The sequence below is a fragment of the Orcinus orca genome, chromosome 1 (assembly GCF_937001465.1).
Source record: "Orcinus orca chromosome 1, mOrcOrc1.1, whole genome shotgun sequence".
NCBI lineage: Eukaryota > Metazoa > Chordata > Mammalia > Artiodactyla > Delphinidae > Orcinus > Orcinus orca.
This window is the reverse complement of record NC_064559.1, coordinates 200790008-200812692: the sequence shown is the minus strand read 5'-3', so window position 1 is coordinate 200812692 and position 22685 is coordinate 200790008. Positions and strand designations below refer to the sequence as shown.

Sequence of the window (22685 nt, the reverse complement as noted above, 5' to 3'; positions counted from 1 at the left end):
AAACTTTGCTTTTCCCTCTCTCCCTAGCCTGACAGTTTTCCACAGGAGGCTCTCTGCTTCCATCTCCCTGTATGCAGATATGATAAATGTCAGCCTGAGTGCACTGACTGGTCTGTTAAAAGAAGGAAAAGTGGTCTTTTTAGACTCTACCAACCTAGGACTTTATAGGGGTTTGCAGGCTGGTTGTAATTAGATATATAGCATTTAATTGCTTCTTTCTTTCATTTTCCTTGTAAGGATGGGTTAAAAGCAGCCATCTTTAATTATTAATGTCCGTTGACCTCATCCTCTTCTCCTGTCCTATAGTACTGACCCAGTCCTCCCCTACATTTAGGACTTAGGCCAGTGAAACTGACCATCTCAGCTACAGGAGGACTATATGCTGCTTTCATAGTGAGTACGGAGTACTTTGAGGTCATGTTCACCTTCACCTCCCCCAGCTGTTATAACTGACATACCGTTGCCAGAAGGCCATTACCTTTGCCCACCTCTGTGCTGCTAATAACATGGATATTTGACTACAGTGCATCTTTGTGTTCTCATTAACTCGAAATTGAACCTCTTTCAGAGTCAGCCTTAGAGATTGATAAATAAAACTGATAACTGTGTTTCTAGACTCTAGTGAATATAGTTTGCACTGAGATATATGCTGTTTTCCTGTTTATCCCTAAACTATAAGATTATTTCACAAGAAGTCAGTAACTTCCTGACATAGTGCTTTATCTTTTCAAGCTGTTAACCTGTGTTGGATTAGAATGATTTAGAGCCTTTTGAATCATAACTGCATTGCTTCATGACTTCTTAAGTCATGAAGCAGTTGAGTTGCATCTGTCCTAATAGTTTGTATTGTGATGTCATTTTTTGTTACCAGCCTTTGACTTTTAATTAACAATCTTGTAATAATTGCATAGAGGTCAATTTTTAATTGGATTAGTGGCAAAAGGAGAGTTGGAACTGATGTTTAATGACATCATGATGTTTGCATTGAGGTGTGGTATTTAATCCTTCCATTTTTTATGAGTGGTCAGTAAGTTGCAGTGGATCTAAATTGTTACTGCTTATTGGAAAACTTATGAACTATATCCCTCCACTGCCCTCCCCTGCCCACATTTCCCTGCCCTTAAAGTACTTAAATATTCTCACTTAGTTGTTGCTGTGATAAAGTAACTGATAATCCTTTTTAAAGTTGCATTATTTGGTAAGATAATAATTGGGATTTAATCTGTTTGATCTTTAGTGCTTTTTTTTGTTCTGAGTCAAGCTCATATAGTTTTTGGAATGTTTGGATAGAAATAAATAGAATGTTTGCTTCTCTGTCTTCTGAAGGTCCCTGAGTAGTATCACATTCTTATTTCTCTTTATAATTCCTGCTCTGTCTCAGATATACCTGGTTTAGACTTCTCAGTGTTCACATTTGACACTCTGAAAGAGAATTGGCACGAGAATCATTCTAGTACTGAAATCCTCAAGATTGTATTGTGCTTTTAAGAATCACCTGAGGAACTTACTGAAAATACAAATTCCTGGGTTTATCCCAAGGATGGTATCCAGAATCTGCATGCTTAGGAAACATCCCAGGTGATTTTAGGGCAAGTGATAGAGAAAACACACTTGGAGAAACTATTCTAGAGTTCTGAACCCACTGAGAATGAAGATACGTAAATGTCCTTCAGTCTTGAGCACTAACTCAGCCCTTATGTGGTACTTAAATAAAAATATTGAATTACAGTACACATATTTTGTTAAGAACATGCCTGCCTCTTATCCTGATGCTATGATGTTAAATTGTCCACCACGATGAGAATGGTTCTTGTATAAAGTCTATAAATATAAGACAAACCCCAGTTTAAGGACCTGATTTTGTTCTGTCCTGTTTAGATTTGTGTTCTCTGATAATTTAGTGGACTTTGTAACCTGCTAATTAATCTTTTTTCCTTTGACTGTTGTTCTATGTAGAGAAAAGCGGTAAAGAAACTACCTCACTGGGAATGTCATCATTACCAACTTCAGATGGATTTAACCATCAAGCCCATCCTTCAGGACAGAGTCCTGAGATTGGTAATCCTTCACGTCTTGCTCACTCTGTCTCTGCTTCAGTCTGCCCTGTTGAGCCCAGCGACCCAGACAGCATTGAACCTAAAGCTCTGAAGGCTTTGAAGGCTTCAGCTGAATTCCAGGTAACCTGTGAAAAGAAAGAACATCTTCCTCTACAGGATCTTTCTGATTGTGCTTCTTCAGCAGACAGTGCTCCAGCAGACCAGAGGCCAGCTATGCCTTTGCAGAATTCACTCGAAGAAGCCATTGTTGCAGGTAATCTAGAGAAATCTGCTGAAAGAAGCACCCAGGGCCTCACATCTCATCTCCACACCAGACAGGAAGTTAGTTTATCTGTCACTGGGCTGGAAGAACCACAGAGGCTTAAAGATGAAAAGGGTTGGCATCCAGAATATCAGGACCTGAGTCAAGCGAGTGGCCTTCAGCAGCATGAAGAACCGAGGACTGGACAGCATGAGGTTATACAGCAGAATGCTCCCCATGACCGAGCACGTCTCTGTAACACAGGGGACCTTGAACTTCTTGGAGAAAGGCAACAGGATCAACAAAGAAGTATTGGTTCGGAAGCTACAATGGAAGGAGACAGGCTAGAGCAGACTGTGGACCTTTCGGGTACAGAGAAAAATATTCTACCTTCAGGGTGCTTTGGCTGCTCAAGTTCAGAAACACTTATGGAAGTAGATATAGTTGAACAGTCCCTAGCTGCTGTGCTCAATTCAGCAGGTGGTCAGAATACCAGTGTCAAGAACATCGGTGCATCTGATCTCACCTTAGATAATCCCTTGATGGAAGTAGAAACATCAAAATGTAACCCTTCCTCTGAAATTTTGAGTAATTCCATTTCCACTCAGGATTTACAGCTTCCAGAAAGTAATGTTGAAATGTCTGGAAAAAGTAAAGAATACGGGAGTTGCCCCTCCTCTTTAGTAAGTCTCTGTGGCAGTTGTCAGCCATCCATAGAGTCCACAGAGGAATCTTGCTCATCTGTAACGGCAGCCTTGAAGGAACTTCATGAACTTTTGGTCATTAGTAGTAAACCAGCTTCAGAAAACACATCGGAAGAAGTTATCTGTCAATCAGAGACAGTAACTGAGGGCCAAACAGGTATTAAGGACCTTTCTGAGAGATGGACCCAAAATGAGCATCTTACAGCTACCCAGAGCGAACACTGTTCACAGGTCTCCTTTCATCAGGCCACATCTGTAACAGTGAAGACAGAAGAATTAACATACACTTCAACTGACGCTGGAGTAGAAGATGAAGAAAATATTAACTTCAGGGGTCCAGGTGATGGCGTATTAACTGATAGGGAAGGTGTCCCCAAGTCTAAGGAGTCAGTAAATGAGAGCAGTTCTGTCACTGTAGCCTCAGCTGAAACGTCCAGTCAACTACATTGCACCTTTGGTGCAGAAATTTCACCCAGACTTTTAGCAGGTGAGGAGGATGCACTCAATCAGACTTCTGAGCACACTGAGTCCTTGTCATCCAGTTTCATATTGGTTAAAGATTTGGGCCAGGGCACACGGAATCCAGTGACAGACAGGCCTGAGACTAGAGAAAATGTCTGTTCTGAAGCTGCAGGGCCACTTCTAGAATTCGTACCACCTACCAGCCAGCCATCATCAAGTCCCTCCTTTCTTGCACCATTAATTTTTCCTGCTGCGGACATTGACCGGATTCTCCGTGCCGGCTTTACTTTGCAGGAAGCTCTTGGGGCTTTGCATCGAGTTGGTGGAAATGCAGACCTTGCACTTCTTGTTTTGCTAGCAAAGAACATTGTAGTTCCTACATAACCATGGAAACGTGGACTAGACCATACTCCATTCCCTTACAAAAAGCTATATATTTACACATACACACTCACCACATATACAGTATATGTAGAAACCTGCAAGCAGAATGTTGAGCCAGATTTTTTTTAAAGATTTTTTTCGGCCAAAGTAATTTATGATCTCTTGTCTGATGAATTTGTCTATTCTATTTGTTGAAATTTGGGCCTTTTAAAATGTATTGGCAGTATGTGCATACAGGAGCTTTTTATTAACATTAAGATGATGTATTCTGGAATGAAATTGGTGGTTTCGTGTATAGCATACCATTTTAGAATGAGAGTGAATGCTTTAAAAAGCAGAAGCCGTGAGAAGTCCCACCACCCATGCAGCTAGAAACAGATCATAATCTGGCTGTGTCTGTGCTGTAGGCAACGTGTGGCTTGCTGGCTCAATTTTTGGTTTACAAACTTGATTACATGGTTTGGTGTTTGGAATCATACTTAGTGCTTTATGTATTATGATTCATCAGTTGTCACAGGAAATGGAAGAATATCTCCTAGAGTGGTATGTTTTTATTCGTGTGGTTAGGACTTGACATTTTAATGGGGTGAGTTGGGAGGGTTTAAAACTTGGGCTGCTTTGTACATCACAGGCTGCTGCATGGATTGCCAGATACCTTGGGTGGGATACTGTGAGGGAATTAACATTAGCGCGAACCATGGTGCTACCCAGATTTAAAAAAAAGAAAGAAAAAACTGTAATTCCATTTGCGAATGTCATGGTGATGTTTCAAGAACTGTGAGTGAAAAATAATGGCCTAAACACTGGAGTTAACTAGTGACTGGGTTTGGTAGCATCTCACTGATCACAGCTCAACCCTTAGTGACTAATGATGAGCTTATGTTCAGCTAGTGGGTTGGTTGCCAGCAGTTTACTTCCTTTCCACACTCATCTTCTTCTAGGAAGTTCTTCTAAAGCTCAGTTTGAGCTGTGATCTGAGTGAAATATTGAAGTGTGATAAATAACCTTGTCACTGGTTTATCTTGGTGCTTGGAATGGTCAGTGTACTTGGTGAGTGTCTTTCATGGCAGTGGAAATAGTAATTGGAGTTTCTGACTCAAGTGGCCTTGGTAGAGTTTTCCATCCTTTTCTTTCCTCAGGAGTTTCTTTTTTTAAGCAAGGTTTCGTCATATTTGTGTTTACACATGTCACGTTAGAGTGGGGCATAGTATATAGATGTATTTATTGTGGCCTTTTTTTATATGAGGACTAGCCCTTGGAAATCACTGTCCTGTGGGCCCCACTGTGCAATAATTCTACTGGGTAGATTTTAGATACTTTTTTTCGTGGAAAATAAACCCTCTTAAGTACCTAGCAGGAATCTGAAATCTTGGTTTTATTGAAGAGAATTTTGAGAATGATAATTCCCTATTCCAGGTTATAATTTGCAATGTGTTTGGAACAGAAGCTTCAAAAGGGTGATTTGTGAACTTTTAACTTTAAGTGATTTTTGTCTGAAGTCTTACTCTCTTTAAAAGCTTATTCTTTCTGTCAAAATTCACGTCATTGAGCACAATCAAAATGGAGGCTCATATCTCAGGAGTTTTAAAATGTTTGATTTGGGGGCACTTAGACATTTCTTTTACCCTATTCCATGTTCTTTCTTTTAGCTGTGAGGTTCGTATGTGTGTTAGGAGCCTGAGTGATATGATGGAAAGTTGCATAGATTCCTCATGACCCTCTGAAGTTAGGGAATGGTTGACAGAAAGAGTTGTAGTTTACTGTGTTCAGAAGGGCGCTCAGAACAGGTTAGCCAGATTGTCTTTAAAGTGTTCTTTTAGACGATCATGTGCTGTAGATCCTTTTGCCTGCCCTACACCAAAGATGTAAGATGCACTAGGAACCTGCTTATAGGATTTCTGTCAACCGACTCTCAGAGCTGTGACTGTAATTAAGTAGTGGTGCTATGATTGAAGCAAAATTTAGTAGCAATGCAATGGGCCCCTGATTTGCGTTATGGGTATGCTTGGGAATTTATTCTAAGCTTATAAATCTTTAGGGTCACAAAGTGGGGTGAGTATAGGGTTACAGAGTGGGGTGAGTCTATGACAGTAGACTCCTCCAAAAAGGCCTTCTGTATGAAGATGGGCCTCAGAGGTTTTTTGTACTAGCAGTTCCTCTGACTACTGTTCAGAGGCTTGGCCACTGAATTTTCACAGTGTGGAGATTTGGGAGTCAGTCCCAGGTGGGATATAGAATATCAATCTGGAAAAGGTTTCATTACGATAGCTTTTATTGTATGTATATGTATATTTATTTCTAGGAGAAAATTGGATAGGCCTATCGTTGTACATGTATTCTTATTAGGGATACTTTGAGCTTAACCCACTTGCCAAATATGCTTGTCCTTTTTCATCATTTATCTTTCAACTTATAATTGCTTTTGATTTTTTTTTTTTTTTTTTTTTTTTTTTTTTTTGCAGTATGCGGGCCTCTCACTGCTGTGGCCTCTCCCGTTGTGGAGCGCAGGCTCAGCGGCCATGGCTCACGGGCCCAGCTGCTCCGCGGCATGTGGGATCTTCCCGGACTGGGGCACGAACCTGTGTCCCCTGCATGGGCAGGCGGACTCTCAACCACTGCGCCACCAGGGAAGCCCTGCTTTTGATTTTTTAAATCTTCCTGTCCATCGTTTGTATGAAAGTAAAGTTGTTGACATTGTCAAGATTTTAAATCATTTTTAAATTTAGCAGTTGTAAAACACAAAAGGAATTCAGGAACATGACACTAGTGAACCTTCATTTTCAATTTTTATTCAAAGTGCAGAAATTAGAGATTAACTTCTCCAAGGATAGGATAAAATCATTGTGAACTCCTCTGGTTGCCAACAGAACTGATAATGGCCAGCCATAACCAGTAATGGGCTGCTTTACTGGATAGCTCCTTTGCCATAACTGGTAATGGACAGCCTTGTGGTCAGCACGTACCTCCAAGGGTGGTATCTGTTTATTCACCAAAGAGAGGAGAAGATTTACCTATATGACTTCTGCAGTTTCCCTTTAGTTGGTTCCTGTGTATAAGAATGTGCTTGGTAACCAGACAGCTATACCTAGGCTATAGATTTTGCCGTTGCAGCTGGTAAGAATTATTTCCACTCGTACCTCTTTAGGCATCCAGACATCAGCCAGTAGCCTTCATCCCACAGTTTGGGCTTTAGCTATTAACATATAAAGATTACCAGTTGCAAAGGGAACTACATAGATGGTGAGTGTGTATGAAAACTGTCCTGCCTTGCAGCCTACAGAACTTTCCAGAGCTCCTTGTCTCCATATATACTGAAGGGAGACACACACCTTGTATTTTTTCCCAGAGCATTTCTCCAGTAAGAGAGTTACATGGAAAGATATATGAGACTTTGTGTCACTGATTCTGTGATAACCAGCTAAGGTGGAATCTGCCTGTTTTTCCCTTAGCACAGCTTACTATCCCTAGTAAAAGCCATAAAAATTTCGTTGGTTTAACCATCAGTTCATGTGTATATATACATGTGTGATAGACAGATATCCTACAGTTAATTTTACATAGATTAAAAAGCAAACAATTTTTATATCTACAGATGTAGTCTTCAGTTATGATGGTTTTTATGTATATAAAAAACAGCCTTGCAAGTAACTGGCCAGAAGAGTTGCAGTACATTCTGATTTCCTTTTCCTATCTCTTTGCCACCTGCAGAGAGTATAAGCAGGATAATTGAACTGCTGCATATTTCAAACTAGTTATCAGTGGTGACATATCACAAGAGAAGCTAACTGGATTATGCGTTCTCTAGCACAGATACCAAAAAGCCAAATATCTCCTTTGAATTTGGTGACTTAGTGTAGTCCACGGCTGAACTAGAAAGAGACAGAGTTCTCAAGAGTTCCCTTCCGAGAAGATGAATGTTAACTTAGTTCTGTAAGATAAAAATAGCTTTCTTTTTGAAAGATTTAAAAATGCCAATTCCTGTTAACAAAAAAGTAAATTCAAAGCATGTCCTTGAGAACCAGAAATGTAAAATCATGGCTCAAATTCTCTACCTTTGTGGTCCCTCGGTAGATGTTACTAGGAGTTCATGGAGTAAATCAAAGAACTTAGGGGAGGAACCTTTGATATGCTTGATTTTCTCTTGTGCCTTAGTTTCTCCAAATAGCAGAGGCATCAAATTTGGGTGGGGAATAAAAGTGGAAGGAGGGGGGCAGCAGGGAAGTCTGAAAATGGCTCTCCTGGAGATAGGCATGCGTGGAGTGGTCCTAAGGCTCACCTTTATTGTTGGTTGAGAATTATTCTGCACCAAATCGTTAGATTTCCCCAGGTAGAAGGATTATGACACGGCTTTTTTGTATCAGGTATACCCCCAAAAATGATTTCTAAGCGTTTATTATGTTCTTTGTGGCACTGTCAGTATTGTGGTGAAGGCAGAGCAGAAGTTCAAGAAAATCTTATATTACAGGGAATGTTTACTCTCTTGAAGGCTATGCAGTTTGAATCTTTGAATAAGAGTTCATTATTCATTCAAACATTAAGTGCCTGTGTGCCAGGTACTGGGGAGCACTGGGGATACAGGAGTGACTAAAACAGACTGGAAGCTGCTCTTGTGAAGCCTTCAGTCTAGTAAAGAGACATGAAACAAATTTTAGCTTCAAGTGCAACATCTATTTTTGCCTATTAGCATCATTTATTTTAAAAGTCATATTAGGATGATTTGGTTCAAATTCAGAGAAAACTGGGAAAATCAGGCTCAAAATGGAATTAGATGCTGTGAACCTAAAACTGCTCTAAAAAAAATATTTTTTAAAAAGTGGAATCGGAGAAACCAACAAAAAATGTTCTAACATTTGGTAAAACACTTGAAGAGATCAAGGATTCAGAAATTAACGTATACTGTTGGTGGAGGGGGAATTAGGCAGGATAGAAGTGCAAGTGCAAGTAAATGGAAGATGACCTAATATGCACCAGTGACAGTCAACTTTTCCTTCCATCAGGACCTCCTTCCATGCAGGATAGAAATACGGAGTGTGCTGCGGCATCCTTCCCACTCCCCCTCTGAGCACGGCTGCTCTGGAATACTAACCATCTGGGCCAACAGGACTTAGCAGAGGATTCTGGGGGATTTGCTGTTTTAAAGCAGCTGAGTGCAAGATGTGAAAATAGGAATCAAGAGCAGAAAATGTAGCAAGCAGTGGTTCGGGGACTGGATGGTGGGCAAAATTTATTTACAAGAAGATTCAAGGCTCTACCTAATGCTTCTACAGGACAGCTCCATCAAAAGGACATTCTTTAACCCATTATTGAAAACATCACCGTGTATGTAGTAATCCTGAAGGATACAGGTAGAATTTCTGGACCTTAACTGCTAGTGACTTCTGAGGTTTACAGTTAGAAAACTCTCACAGGTTTATCTGTTATGTATCGGTGATTGGTAATCTAGACCCTCTGGGGGCTGTGAAAGGTGAGAGGATATAGCAGATAAGATTCAGAGCACAATCTTAGGGAATGAAAGCTACAGAGAAAATGGTGCAAGGGCATAGGAGTTAGAGGATATTTCTTTTACCTAAAAAAAGTTAAGCAAACTACAGAAGACTTGGGGTGGGGGTGTGGAATACAAAATTAGAATAATTTTTACAGAATTATATTTCTTTGAATACGTACCATAGGAAGGTTTTCATTAGCTGACTTGGGGAAGGGGCATGCTGGTATATTTTTTTCCTGGGAAGATGCATGACTAATAATAAATTATTTTGTTTACCATGAGTTTGTTTTACGTACAACTCTGAATGATGCATCAGTGACTTAAAGAAAGGTAGACCTCTGTAATTTCCTATCAGAGGCAGTCACATCAGTTTGTGTCTAGATTCCTTTGGTCTGAGATTACCCGATGCCCACCAGACTTCCTTTTCTTTCCCTGAAGGCCCCACAGCTTTGAGTTTATGCTTCCCATCTGAGACCTTTCCCTCTGAATGATAATATTTCCATTCTCTATTCTCCTGATCATCCTTTTGAAATAGTTCTGGTGATATACTCAGATCAATGTATTTGCTTTTTTTTACTATGCGCTTACAATGAACATTGACTTGCCCATTTTTATTCAAAATTTTATTTCCATGGCAAGTTGGGCTAATGGGCTTTGCACTCAAGTAAGGTTTGTTTACCAGTTTTGTAGCCATATTTGGCAAATTTTAGCAAATAGAAAAAAATCCCTCTTTTCCCCTTTGTTCTTGGCAGTCGTACTTTTATTGCTTTCCTGATTTTTCTTTAAGCTTTGAGGCTACTGCATCTTACAAGAGCAACTAGGCTGATTGGCAAAATAGGCTTGCCAATCAGTAGCTCTTTTACTCCCATAATGCTTTGGTTTTGAGAGTTGGGAAAACTCTGAGAACTTAAGGGAACCAAACTCAGGAATCCCACAGTTGGTTGCATTGTGCCATTGGTTTAGGGGCTAGACATAGGACCTGTCTGCAGCTGAGTGAACTAGATGAATTTGGGTTTGAGTTTTTGTCAGATACTGAAATGTAAGTCAGCCCTAAGTAATCAAAACACTTTATTTTCTTTTTCTTTTTTTTTAATAGGAACTTTCTGAAGAAAAAGTGATGTGTAAAACATTTGATATTTAAGACAATAAAGTTTTTATCATAAACTCTTGTTTGATCAGTTTCTTTTAAATTGAGATGGTTGGTTACTTTTGTCCTTGTCTCTGTCTCCCTGCCCTTTAAATAACTTATACCCAGGCACTGTGACTTGTGGCCATGAACCTAAACGCCAGAAGAAGTGGGCATCTCCAAGCCATTAGTCACCTCCAGATAAACACTGCAGGAGGCCGTGGGCATCTGCTGATGTGAAATGTCTGCACTTGGTGACTGCACAAGCAGTGGATGCACAGCAATAGAAACAGCACTGGCGACAGGGTATTGTGGTTCAGACTAGTCTCTAGAGCTCGGCTGCTCGGGTTTGAATTCCAGCCTTGCCACTTGCTAGCTGTGTGACTTTGGGTAACTTGCCTAAACTTTCTGTACCTCAGTTTCCCTGTCTATAAAATGGGGGACTTTTGGGGTGGTCATAGGGGTTTGTGAGTAAGTTGGAAACACCCTGGGATGTTAACTAGTGTGGAGTTACTGCTTTGTGCATGAGTTTGTGCTGTGGGGCCTTTATTTGAAAGGATTTCCAGTGTACATGGCTCAGCTTGTATATACAGGGAGTAGTTTGAACACATCCCCCCGTGTTCTGTTATCTTTCCTTGCCTTTATAAAAAGAATGCTGAGAGCAAAGCCTACTTCTAGTTGGAGGTAAGAAGTACTAATTATTTTGCCATTGTTCAGATCTCAATCTTTTGATAATCAGTTCACTTGAAATGAGATTTCTAGTACTTGATAGAGTGGTAGGAGATTGTGAGACATTAGTTATCGGTGGAAAGCATTCCGGGTCCTTGGCACAGAGAAAGGGGAATTCACTGCATCTTTATTTAAAGAAAAAAAAAAGGTTTAAAAAGTATCAGGGAAATAAATGCATTGGGGGATTTATGGCAGGAATCTATGTATCTACAGCTTGGAGGAGGAAAATTTAAGAAAAGGGTAGGATATACATTTAAAAATAGAAATACAGAGAAATGGGAAAAAAGACTTCAAAAAAGAACATAGTTCTAAATTTCAGAACGTGAATTAAGCAGAACATATTGCCATGTTACATAAAAGCGCTAAACTGTCACCAAATACTGCTTCCCTGTTCAGAACTATTAGTGTTCTAATGGGATTAACCAACTAACTATACCAGTCCTTATCTATGGATTTTTGTCCTTAAAAAAAAAAAAAAAAAATTAGGGCTAGGGTGGCTTGGTTCCTCCTAGACAGTTACTAAAAGCCAACATTTTCCCTGTTCGACTGCAGATACGTGAAGTTGAAGTTCCCTGAGCCAGAAATACTTCCCTGCCCCAACCTGCTCCTCTGTGTCTTTCCCTGAGAAGTAAATGGCAACTTCACCCTTCCAGTTGTTCACTCAAATGTTGACTCCTTTCTTTCACAACTACGTCAACCCATCCTAAATCCTGCTGGCTCCACTTCAAAATATATTCGAAATCTGATCCTTTCTAGAACCGTGGTCAAGGCACCATCACCTCTTACCTGGGTTATCGCATTAAGTCTCCTGCTCTTGTCTACATGATGTTCTAAGCACAACAGCCAGCATGATTCTGTTAAATCCAATCACACCTGTCCTTAAAACCCCTCAATGGGCCCCCATCTCACTCAGGGTGAAAGCCAAAGCCCTTAAAATGCCTCCAAGGGCCCTGTGTACCTCTCTTGCCTTCACCTGCCTGCCTCCCCGTCACTCGCTCAGCCACCCTGAACTCCATATTCCTCGAGTTCGCCATGCTCTTTCTCTTCAGGGCCTTTGTATTTGCTCTTTCCTTGGTCTGGAATGTTCTTTTCCCCCGAACAGCTTCATGGGTTTTTCTTTCACTTCCTTTAGGTCTTTACTCAAATACCACCTCAGTAAGGCCTTCTCTGTCTACTTTATCTTGTCACTTCCCTTCATTTTTCTGCTTAACACCTACACTACCTACCATACTCTGCATTTCAGTTCTGTCTCATATTATTATCTTTCTCCCCCATTAAGATGTGAGCTCCATGAGAGCAGGGATTTATGTCTCCTTTTCACTGCTATCTCCCAGTGCTTAGAACTTTGCCTTGTGCATAGTAGGCCCTCAGATATGTATTGAAGTAATAAATCTGTAAACAGCGTCATGCTTCCACAGTTTATCATCTCAAAGGCCCATAAGTAGAGTGACAAACTGCCTGAAACCCAGCCAGGTCACTGAGGTCAGTTTTCAGGTTTAGGGATTCTAGCCCAGGATGACTGTTGACCTTGAGTTTAACGTGGATTTTAAAAGACAGATGACAAAGAATTCCCTGGCTGTCCAGTGGTTAAGACTCGGCACTACTGCCGTGGGCCTGGGTTCAGTCGCTGGTCGGAGAATTAAGATCCCGCAAGCTGTGTGGTGCGGCCAAAAAATAATTTTTTTTTAATAAAAAATTTTTAAAAGGTGGATGACATTCTGAGGTTAGTAAGTTTGCAGGCTTCCATGTGAGCTAGTACTTTTTATCAGACCCACATCTAAGACTAATCTGGACATTGGCAAACGGCACCTCTCTGCTAACGGTTATACAGACTTGGGCCGTAATTCCTCATCCATTGTCTTCCTAGAATAGAAAAGGCCCAAATCAGATGTGAAGAGAAGCAGCCTTATATTTGGCTCTAGTTCTCTTTCTGTGCTTTTACTTCTAAGGCCAGCTAAAAAATTTTTCTGCATCCCTATTGAATTAAAAATTAAATCAGGGACTTCCCTGGTGGCACAGTGGTTAAGAATCCGCCTGCCAATGCAGGGGACACAGGTTCGAGCCCTGGTCCAGAAGATCCTACATGCGGTGGAGCAACTAAGCCCGTGTGCCACAACTACTAAGCCTGTGCTCTGGAGCCTGTGAGCCACAACTAATGAGCCCACACACCGCAAACACTGAAGCCCGCGCGCCTAGAGCCCGTACTCCGCAGTAAGAGAAGCCATCGCGATGAGAAGCCCACGCACCACAAAGTAGCCCCCACTCGCCACAACTAGAGAAAGCCCGCCGCAGCAACAAAGACCCAACACAACCAATAAATAAATAAATTTATAAGAAAAAATTAATCAAGATACTACTCAATAAACATTGAGTATCATGTGCCAGACACTGAGTTGGTGCTGTGAATGCAGCATTGCATGAACTAAGCAAAGGTGCATATTCCCATGAAGCTTATGTTCTAGCAGTCTCTTTGAAGACTGACAACAGACAAGAAAATGCAGATAGTAATACATTCTACAATGAAAATTTAGTAGGTCGGTGTGCTATAAGGGATTAGAGGCTACTTAAATATGGAGTAATGAAGGAGAAAGGTCTTCTGAGAAGCTAACATTTAAACTGAGACCTGGCTGGCTAGGCTCCTGCCAGGTAAGGATTTGGGGTGCACTGTGTTAGGCTAGGCTGAGGGAACAAAGAGGCCAAAAATTTCAATAATTTATTACAGAGTTTTTATCTTGCCTATGCTATATAGTCCAAGACAGGTGTTCCACTGGCTTAACAGTCCAGCCTGAAAGTGCATCACTTTATGTCTGTTCACATGCCATTGGCGAGAACGTGATAAGGTAGCCAGGCCTGCTGCAAAGAAGGCTGGGAAATACAGTCTAGCACTGCCTGGCTACAGTGCTGTCACTGTGGAGCGAGCAGATTTTGGTGAACGGCTAGAGGCTTCTGCCGCCCTGGGGAAGAGCTTTCCCAGCAGAGGCCCTCAGATGTGAACACACAAGCTTGTTTAAGAAACAGAAGGTTGGTGGGAGCTGGCACACGCCAGCGGACAGATTAGGAGATGAGTCAGGCGGAGAGGCTGAACCAGATCAGCTCTGGCCTCGGAGGCCAGAGAAGAGCTTGAATGTCATTCCAAATGCTCTGACAGGAAGCTGTTGGAACCTTTGAAGCAGGGAGGTTGAATGATATCCCAATTTTCACCAACCCATCTTGCTGGCTGGACAATAAGGAGGAAGGAACTGGATGTTCAACATTTTTTTTTTTTTTTGGCCGTGCCTCATGTCTTGAGGGATCTTTGTTCCCCGACCAGGGATAAAAGCCAGGCCCATGGCAGTGAAAGCACTGAGTCCTAACCACCAGGGAGTTCCCAGATGTTCAACATTTTAAAATAAAATCCCCTAGATTAAAGCTGCCTTGTTTGGGTTTCCACAGTCCTGGAGTTACAGATTGTAGGCACTTGCAGGTGCCGGAGTTAAGGTGTGGGAACCTGGACCATTGCTGTTTTGTACAGTCAGCCCCTCCTCCCTCCCCTTCTCAGATGGAGAGCAGCTTCACAAGGCTGACGGCCAAGGAAATATTTACTCCCTCCTCTGGAACTATAAATATATTTGCCTTGAGTTGGGGAGAGGGGAGGAATTAGCCTCTTAAACCATCCTCCACTTCCAATTATCTTTTTCTTTTTTTTTTTTTGGCTGCGTTGGGTCTTTGTTGCTGCGCGTGGGCTTTTTCTAGTTGTGGCTAGTGGGGGCTAGTCTTCATTGCGGTGCACGGGCTTCTCATTGTGGTGGCTTGTCTGTTGCAGAGCACGGGCTCTAGGCACGTGGGCTTCAGTAGTGGCAGCACTAGGGTTCAGTAGTTGTGGCTCGCGGGCTCTAGAGCACAAGCTCAGTACTTAGGGTGCACGGCCTTAGTTGCTCCGTGGCATGTGGGATCTTTACGGACCACGGATCGAACCTGTGTCCCCTGCATTGGCAGGTGGATTCTTAACCACCGCGCCACCAGGGATGTCCTCCAGTTATCTTTTAAGAGGAAGTTGCCGGAATTTGTTCTTATTTTTTTCCTCTCTGTGGCAGTACACACCTTCGGAAAGAAGAGTAGAGGCGACCTGGTGGGCCAGGTCTGTGGTAGTTTTACGACCTCACCTGCCTTCACTACTTCTTCCTTCATCTGACGGTGTTCAGCCGTAGGAGACTTAGGTGTGGACAATATTTTTTTAAAAAAAGAAAGATCATTTTTCCTGTGTCACTGGTTTGGAAACTAAGACAGATTTGTCCGAGGCCCTAGAGTGACTCAGTCCAGGCTCTTGATGCCTCAGAGTCTCATGCACTTTCCACATGATCAGCAAAGTCTTGTGCAATAAATGAATAGGTTTCAATTTTGAACTTAATGACTCGCAATACCCAGACTGATGGGCACTCTGTTTTTTTCTCTTTCTTTTTCTTGTTTATTTATTTATTTATTTAATTTTTGTCTGTGTTGGTTCTTTGGTGCTGCACGCAGGCTTTCTCTAGTTGCGGTGAGTGGGGGCTACTCTTCGTTGCGGTGCTCGGGCTTCTCACTGCGGTGGCTTCTCTTGTTTCAGAGCACAGGCTCACGCAGGCTCAGTAGTTGTGGCTCGCGGGCTCTAGAGTGCAGGCTCAGTAGTTGCGGCGCACGGGCTCTAGAGTGCAGGCTCAGTAGTTGTGGCTCGCGGGCTCTAGAGTGCAGGCTCAGTAGTTGCGGCGCACGGGCTTCATTGCTCCACGGCATGTGAGATCTTCCCGGACCAGGGCTCGAACCCGTGTCCCCTGCATTGGCAGGCGGATTCTTAACCACTGCACCACCAGGGAAGTCCCGTCCTTTTCTTATTTTTGATAGGCGGGGATGGATTCCATATTTGAGCTCTGGGCCTGGGGCAATTATCTGCACATGAAAACACACACTGGGCCCCCTCCCCTTCCCTGCAAGAAGTCTTGTGAGACTAAAATATACCTCACTTCTCCCACCCACTCACATACCTATGCAAACCTTAGGAATTTGCTAGGTAGTGAGACCATAAGTTCCTCCTGAATGTTGTAAAAAGTTGAATCTGACCATCCCCCAATGCGTGAAGATAGAAACAACATGGCAGAAATGCCACCATCTTGCATCACACCTGTTAATCACAAGTGATAATAACACCTGTTGAAGCTGTCTTGTGCGCAAGCCATTTATAGGAAGGTGGTGACCAGCAGAAGATGCTGCCCAGAAGATGGCTTGCTATTAACAGCAGGGAGGAACCGCGAAGCTAGTTTGTTCCACTTTGGGTTGAATGGATTCTCAGAAGCTGGAGTTGCATCAGATAAGTTGGGGCCTGTAGGCACCCTGTCTGGGTGGAGTGGGAAGGGAGTGCATCAAAGCTGTTAGACCAACCGGTCATTCAAGCTGGCTTTCCTCCTGCTTGCCACAAACACCTTTGGACACCAGGCTATTTCTTTCCGAATTCAAAGTAACGTGTCCTTTGCCTTCAGCCTTTTCTCTACCTGTCCAGTGACTGCAGCCTCAATCCCCACCTGTCCTTCTGCCCTCTGCCTGGCTCCACAGAGGCTGTTATCTCCTATTTTCCTGAACTCAGTAATATTATTATTTTTTTAATTATTTATTTTGGCTGCGCCGGGTCTTATTTGTGGCATGTGGGCTTCTTAGTCGTGGCATGCAGGCTTCTTAGTCGCGGCATGCGGACTCTTAGTTGCGGCATGTGGACTCTTAGTTGTGGCATGCGTGTGGGATCTAGTTCCCTGACCAGGGATTGAACCCGGGCCCCCTGCATTGGGAGCATGGAGTCTTACCCACTGGACCACTAGGGAAGTCCCCTGAACTCAGTATTATTAAGAAAATACCCTGGGGACCTCCCTGGTGGCAAAGTGAATAAGACTCTGCACTCCCAGTGCAGGGGGCCCGGGTTCAATCCCTCGTTAGGGAACTAGATCCCACATGCATTCCGCAACAAAGGAGCCCGCCTGCCACAACTAAGACCTGATGCAACCAAATAAATAATTAATTAATTGATTTAAAAAAAAAAAAAAAGAAAATACCCTGGGTTTAGGGATTTTACTTCTTTCCCTAAAGAGTTAGACCAAGTCCCTGTAGGGCTACCTCTTAGAATAGTACGAAGAAATGTAAAGGGATCCTTGGCTCAGAAAAGGGTACAAATTGTTTCTGGGCTCCACAATTTGCTGTATGATTTTAGGCAAATTACCCTCACCCCTCAGTTTATCCATGGGTACAAGAATTGTTATTTGAGTTTTTTTTTAAATATTTATTTATCTATTTATTTATTTGACTGAGCCAGCTCTTTAGTTATGGCATGTGGGCTCTTAGTTGCAGCATGTGGGATCTAGTGCCCTGACCAGGGATTGAACCCAGGGCCCCTGCATTGGGAGCATGGAGTCTTAACCAATGGACCAGCAGGGAAGTCCCAACAATTGTTATTTGAGGATACATGAGACAAATGTATGGAAAGCACTTAGTTCAGTTCATGGCACATAGTCAATACTCAACACATCATTATCATCGTCGTTGGTACTAAGAACTCTTGCCCTTGATCCTGATCCTGGGTGGTAATAGAATGCAGCAACCTGTTTCTCCTTCCTTTTCCTGACACATACTTTTGTCCCCTTATCCAGTCACATAAAAACAAAAAATATCTACTACCATCTTGGGTCTTTCCTGGGGAACTGAGGGATGGGGAGATATCTTTCTGGTGTGTATAGGGTGGAGTCCATCTAGGATAAGGTGTACAATCGGTGTTTCAGATCAGTGCTGGGGTGAGTGGGTTTTGGAGGCTGAGGGAAGTGTAGCCTGAGCAGAGGAGAGGAGAAACTGGGGAGCTATAGCTGAGAATTGGGGTATCTTGGTTTTTAATAAATTTTATTTATTTACTTATTTATTTATGGCTGCATTGGGTCTTTGTTGCTGTGCATGGGCTTTCTCTAGTTGCGAAGAGCGGGGGCACCTCTTCATTGCGGACCACAGGCTCTAGGCACGTGGGCTTCAGTAGTTGCAGTGCGTGGGCTTCTCACTGCAGTGTTTTTTCTTGTTGCTGAGCACGGGCTCTAGGCACATGGGCTTCAGTAGTTGTGGCACGTGGGCTCAGTAGTTGTGGTGCACGGGCTTAGTTGCTCTGCGGCATGTGGGATCTTCCCCGGCCAGGGCTCAAACCCGTGTCCCTTGCATTGGCAGGTGGATTCTTAACCACTACACCACCAGGGAAGCCCAGAATTGGGGTATCTTAAGAATAAAAAGGATGACGATCATTTTACAATATATACATATATGGAATCATGTCACGCACCTGAAACTAATATGTTGTATGACTATATCTCAACTTTTAAAAAGCGGAAAAAAATAAATACAATGATATATATTGACCAAAAAAAAAAAAAGAATAGAAAGGAGGGACTAATGGATGTATCAGGAATATACTTATTTGGGAACCAAATGAGTAAGTGAGCCAGGTAGGAGACTGAGAACCTTAAGTATAAGTGGCTGCAAAACATGGTGAAATTTGGGAAGAGTGCTGTGTGGGGAGAAGGAATTGTTACGGTGGGTTTCAGCGCTGAGGCAGTGGGGGGCCCTCAGGATATGTGGACCAGCTTTAGAAGTGGGATCAGGGTGAGAATTGGCAGGGGCATCAGGACCGAAGATGAAGGTGCGGCGAAGAGGGTGTGTTTTGGAGGTGGGGAGGGGTACCGAGGACCCGGAGTGGCCTGAAAGTTTGGGACCGGGAGGTGAGGGTGGGGAACCGAGGAGTGGAGTGACCGGGTCCTCTGGGCTGGTGAGGGCCAGGCTGGCCGGTGGGGACCAGTCGGCCGGGGTCTGTGGGCAGCTCCGGGAGGGAGTCTCTGCGCTGCCAGAAGCCAAGGGGCCTGAGAGCCGGAGTCTGAGCATTGAGGGCTCTCGGGGACCTCGGGGCTAAGGAAGGGGACGCTACCGATCGAGTCTGGGCCGTGGGGGTCTCCGGGAGGCGAGGTGTCCAGATCCCTGGGGTCCGACGGGGCCTCCGGGGGCCCCGAACGGAGCGGAGGAGGGCCTCCAGGGTCTCTAAGAAAGCCCGGGGGACCTGGGTCTGAGGGCCGACGGCGTCTCCGGTGTCCCGGCTCTACGGGCGCGGGCGCGGGCGCGGCGCCGGCGTCCCAGCCCGACCGCCGGCCTTGGCGCCGCCCCGCCTGACATCAGTTCCTGCAGCCGCCGCCGCGCACAGCCTGTGGCCTCCTACCCCGCCGGCCGCGCTCCGGAGCCGCCGGGCCGCGGCGGAGCGAGGGGCCGGGCGAGGCGAGGGCCGGGCGGTGGGCGCCGGGCCCCGCGGCCGGCACGACGGAGCCCCCGTACGGCCGGCGGCAGCGGTTGCTGGCGGCCCCGGGGCCCCGGCGCGGGAAGCGGCGGCGGCGGGGCGGCGGCGGCGGCGGCGGCGCCATGGAGCCGCGGGAGGTGAAGGACCGAATCCTGGAGAACATCTCGCTGTCGGTGAAGAAGGTGAGCGCGGCCTTCCCTCCCCGGCCCGGGCCCCGAGGTCAACCCGGCCCGCCCTGTCCGGGCCCCCGACCCCATCCAGCGCCCCCTTCTTCCCCCTGGTCGTTCGCGCGGGCCGGGGTCCCTCCTGTCACCGGGGCTCGGGACACCGCCCTCACCCTCCGCGACCCCGAGGACGAGGAGCCGCCGGGAGCCCCGGGATTTTGGAGGGGAAGCCCGGCGGCTCACGTGAGCGCCGCTGCCTCCGAGCTATTTTTAAAAAACAAAGTTGAGGTCAGCATCCTGGGAGCTTCTACAAGCCAGGCCTGGGGGCCCTGAGTCACTTAGAGGGGCTGCCACCCGCCAGGACCCCCACTCTGGGGGTAGCAGCAGAAAAGCTCTGGGAGGGCCCCACCTGCAGAGCATCCCTGGGCGGCGTCGCTGCATCCTCGATCTCCCCTGTGTTTGCCTCTCGGGAGTGGCAGTCTGGGTGAAGGCCCGTGATAAGCAGCTTCCAGTCTTCCCAGTTCTGGGTGATACTGCCTCTGGTCTTGGGAAGTTCCTTGAAAAATCTTGCCCAAGGATGGCAGTTTTGAAGAGGCTTATTTCAGAGCTTTGATTGAGAACCTAAAGCACCTTGCATTTTGGACAGTGACCTGTGGAACATGGTGACACTACGGTGTATGGGGCTCCTTGCAGTAGAGATCATGTCCCAGTTCCAGGTAGAGAAAAACTATGACCTATTAAGGGCATGTAACTAGATGTGTGAAGGAGTCAGCTTATCTGAGGAAGGGTCCCAGATAAGGGACAAAAGGTAGAATTCATATTCACTTAAAACCAAACCAGAATTGATAATCATTTGAGGAATATTGTTGGAATGTTTTCCTAATTTGAATTCCTAGTTCACCTGATAGTCGCAGAAACTGTGAGATGGTGGTGGAGGCAGGGATGACTTGATGGGTAGGAGGAGGTTCATCAGATTGGTTTAATTACTTCAACAGACCAAAATGAAGAGAATTCATGAAATCAACCCTTAAATTTGTTTTTTTTTAATATTTATTTATTTATTTTGGCTGCGCCGGGTCCCAGTTGCGGCACGCAGGATCTTCCTTGCAGCATGTGGACTCCTTAGTTGCGGCATGCATTCAGGATCTAGTACGCAACCAGGGATCGAACCCGAGCCCCCCCTGCATTGGAAGTGTGGAATTCTACCCACTGGACCACCAGGGAAGTCCCAAATCAAACCTTGTATTTAAATAACCATGTTTTGGTTCGAGCCCTGGTCTGGGAAGATCCCACATGCTGCGGAGCAACTAGACCCATGAGCCACAACTAGTGAGCCTGCGCGTCTGCAGCCTGTGCTCAGCAACAAGAGAGGCCGCGATAGTGAGAGGCCTCTTGCACCGCGATGAAGAGTGGCCCCCCGCTTCCCGCAACTAGAGAAAGCCCTCGCACAGAAACGAAAACCCAACACAGCCAAAAATAAATAAATTAATTAATTAATAAATAACCGTGTTCTCCCCCCACTTAAATTCCTCAAAAGCAACATAGGCAAGCAATTTTACCTTTCATAAAGATCAGTGTAGCATACAAAGAAAAGTCGATTCAAAATGTGCTCTTACTAAAAGGTTCCTCTAAAAGTACAACTAAAAGCAGCATTGCAAACATCCAATGAAAGTTTTATTTCGTTTTCCTGAGCTTTGCTAATGCAATGGGGTATTATTTTTGCTTACTCAAGGAGTGTAGGATGAGCAAATGGTTTGTTTAAAAGCAATCCAGGGACTTCCCTGGTGGTGCAGTGGTTAAGAATCTGCCTGCCAATGCAGGGGACATGGGTTCGAGCCCTGGTCCGGGAAGATCCCACATGCCACGGGGCAACTAAGCCCGTGCGCCACAACTACTGAGGCTGAGATCTAGAGGCTATGAGCCACAACTGCTGAGCCCGCATGCCACAACTACTGAAGCCCACACGCCTAGAGCCTGTGCTCCTCAACAAGAGAAGCCACTGCAACGAGAAGCCCGCGCACCGCAACGAAGAGTAGCCACTGCTCGCCGCAGCTAGAGAAAGCCCATGCACAGCAACGAAGACCGAACGCAGCCAAAAAAAATAGATAAATAAATAAATTTTTAAAATAAATACATAAATAAAAAAGCAATCCATCTTTGGTAATGGAAGACAAAGGAAGACTGCTGACCTTTCTAATCTAATCTGGGCTGGTTATGGCTTCATGTAGGCCTCGTGTTTTATCTTTAGATTTCCAACTTATAAATAAATGCGGAAAGTCCTGGTAGAAAGGGGGTGGACATGTGTGTAAGCACGAATCTTCTGAGGGCAGAGAGCCACTCTGTGAACCAGCCTGCCATTTATGAAGGAGTTGGGTGTGCTTGACAAGACGCTTATCATTGGATGCGTTTGGACAAGCGAGGGTGAATCAGAAGGTATGTCGCACACTAGAAGCTGGAAACCCATCCGCGGGTGAATCACGACAAGAGGCGTGACTAGCTAGCATCGTGGGTAAGAACATGGGTTCTGGAGTCTGGTGGCCTGGATAGAACCCCTGCCCTGCCAATGAATAACCCTGTAACCTTGGGTAGGTTCCTTACCCTCTCCATGCCTCAGTTTTCTCGTCTGTAAAGCAGGGATGAAATTAGTGCTGTTGTGAAGATTTGATGAGAGTCTGTATGTTCAGTGTTTAGCCTGGTGCTTAACCCAGTCTTAGTAAGCTGTCTTAGTCTGTTGGGGCTGCTGTGACAGACCACGATAGACTGGGTGGCTTACAAACAACGTACATTTACTTGTCACAGTTCTGGAGGCTGGAAGCCTGAAAACACTGAGTCCCAGCATGGTCGGGTTCTGGTGAGGGCTCTGTTTGGGGCTGGGTTGCAGACTGCTGACTTCTGCCTGTGTCCTTACGTGGGGGGGTCGGGGGAGGGAGCTCTCCTGGGTCTTTTTTATAAGAGAATTAATCCCATTCATTAGGGCTCCACCCTCATGACATAATCACCTCCCAAAGGCCCCACCTCCCAA

The 22685-nt window shown here is 44.8% G+C and overlaps 2 protein-coding genes and 1 long non-coding RNA gene across 19 annotated transcripts in view; 2 read left to right on the top strand and 1 right to left on the bottom strand.

The window, feature by feature from the left end:
* DDI2 (DNA damage inducible 1 homolog 2) overlaps positions 1-10497 on the top strand; it is a 41933-nt gene extending 31436 nt beyond the window's left edge. For 6 of the 16 annotated variants that reach the window (XM_033433006.2, XM_033433005.2, XM_049695979.1 and 3 more), the window contains one exon: positions 1957-6297. In XM_033433006.2, the coding sequence (XP_033288897.1) occupies positions 1957-3848 (1892 nt within the window). In that variant the 3' untranslated portion in view covers positions 3849-6297. The other 10 variants (XM_033433013.2, XM_033433014.2, XM_033433011.2 and 7 more) reach the window with 10 other exon arrangements.
* A 7562-nt stretch (positions 10498-18059) lies between these two features.
* LOC125960866 (uncharacterized) lies at positions 18060-20299 on the bottom strand. The gene is made up of 2 exons (XR_007470963.1): positions 20073-20299; positions 18060-18436 (listed from the first exon to the last, which is right to left on the bottom strand). It is a non-coding gene; the product is annotated as an uncharacterized LOC125960866 (long non-coding RNA).
* PLEKHM2 (pleckstrin homology and RUN domain containing M2) overlaps positions 19393-22685 on the top strand; it is a 38080-nt gene continuing 34787 nt past the window's right edge. Inside the window, exon 1 of one of the 2 annotated variants that reach the window (XM_033433019.2) lies at positions 19393-19681. In XM_033433019.2, coding sequence (XP_033288910.1) covers positions 19622-19681 — 60 coding nt within the window. In that variant the 5' untranslated portion in view covers positions 19393-19621. The remainder of the gene's footprint in view (positions 19682-22685) is intronic. The other variant, XM_033433020.2, reaches the window with a different exon arrangement.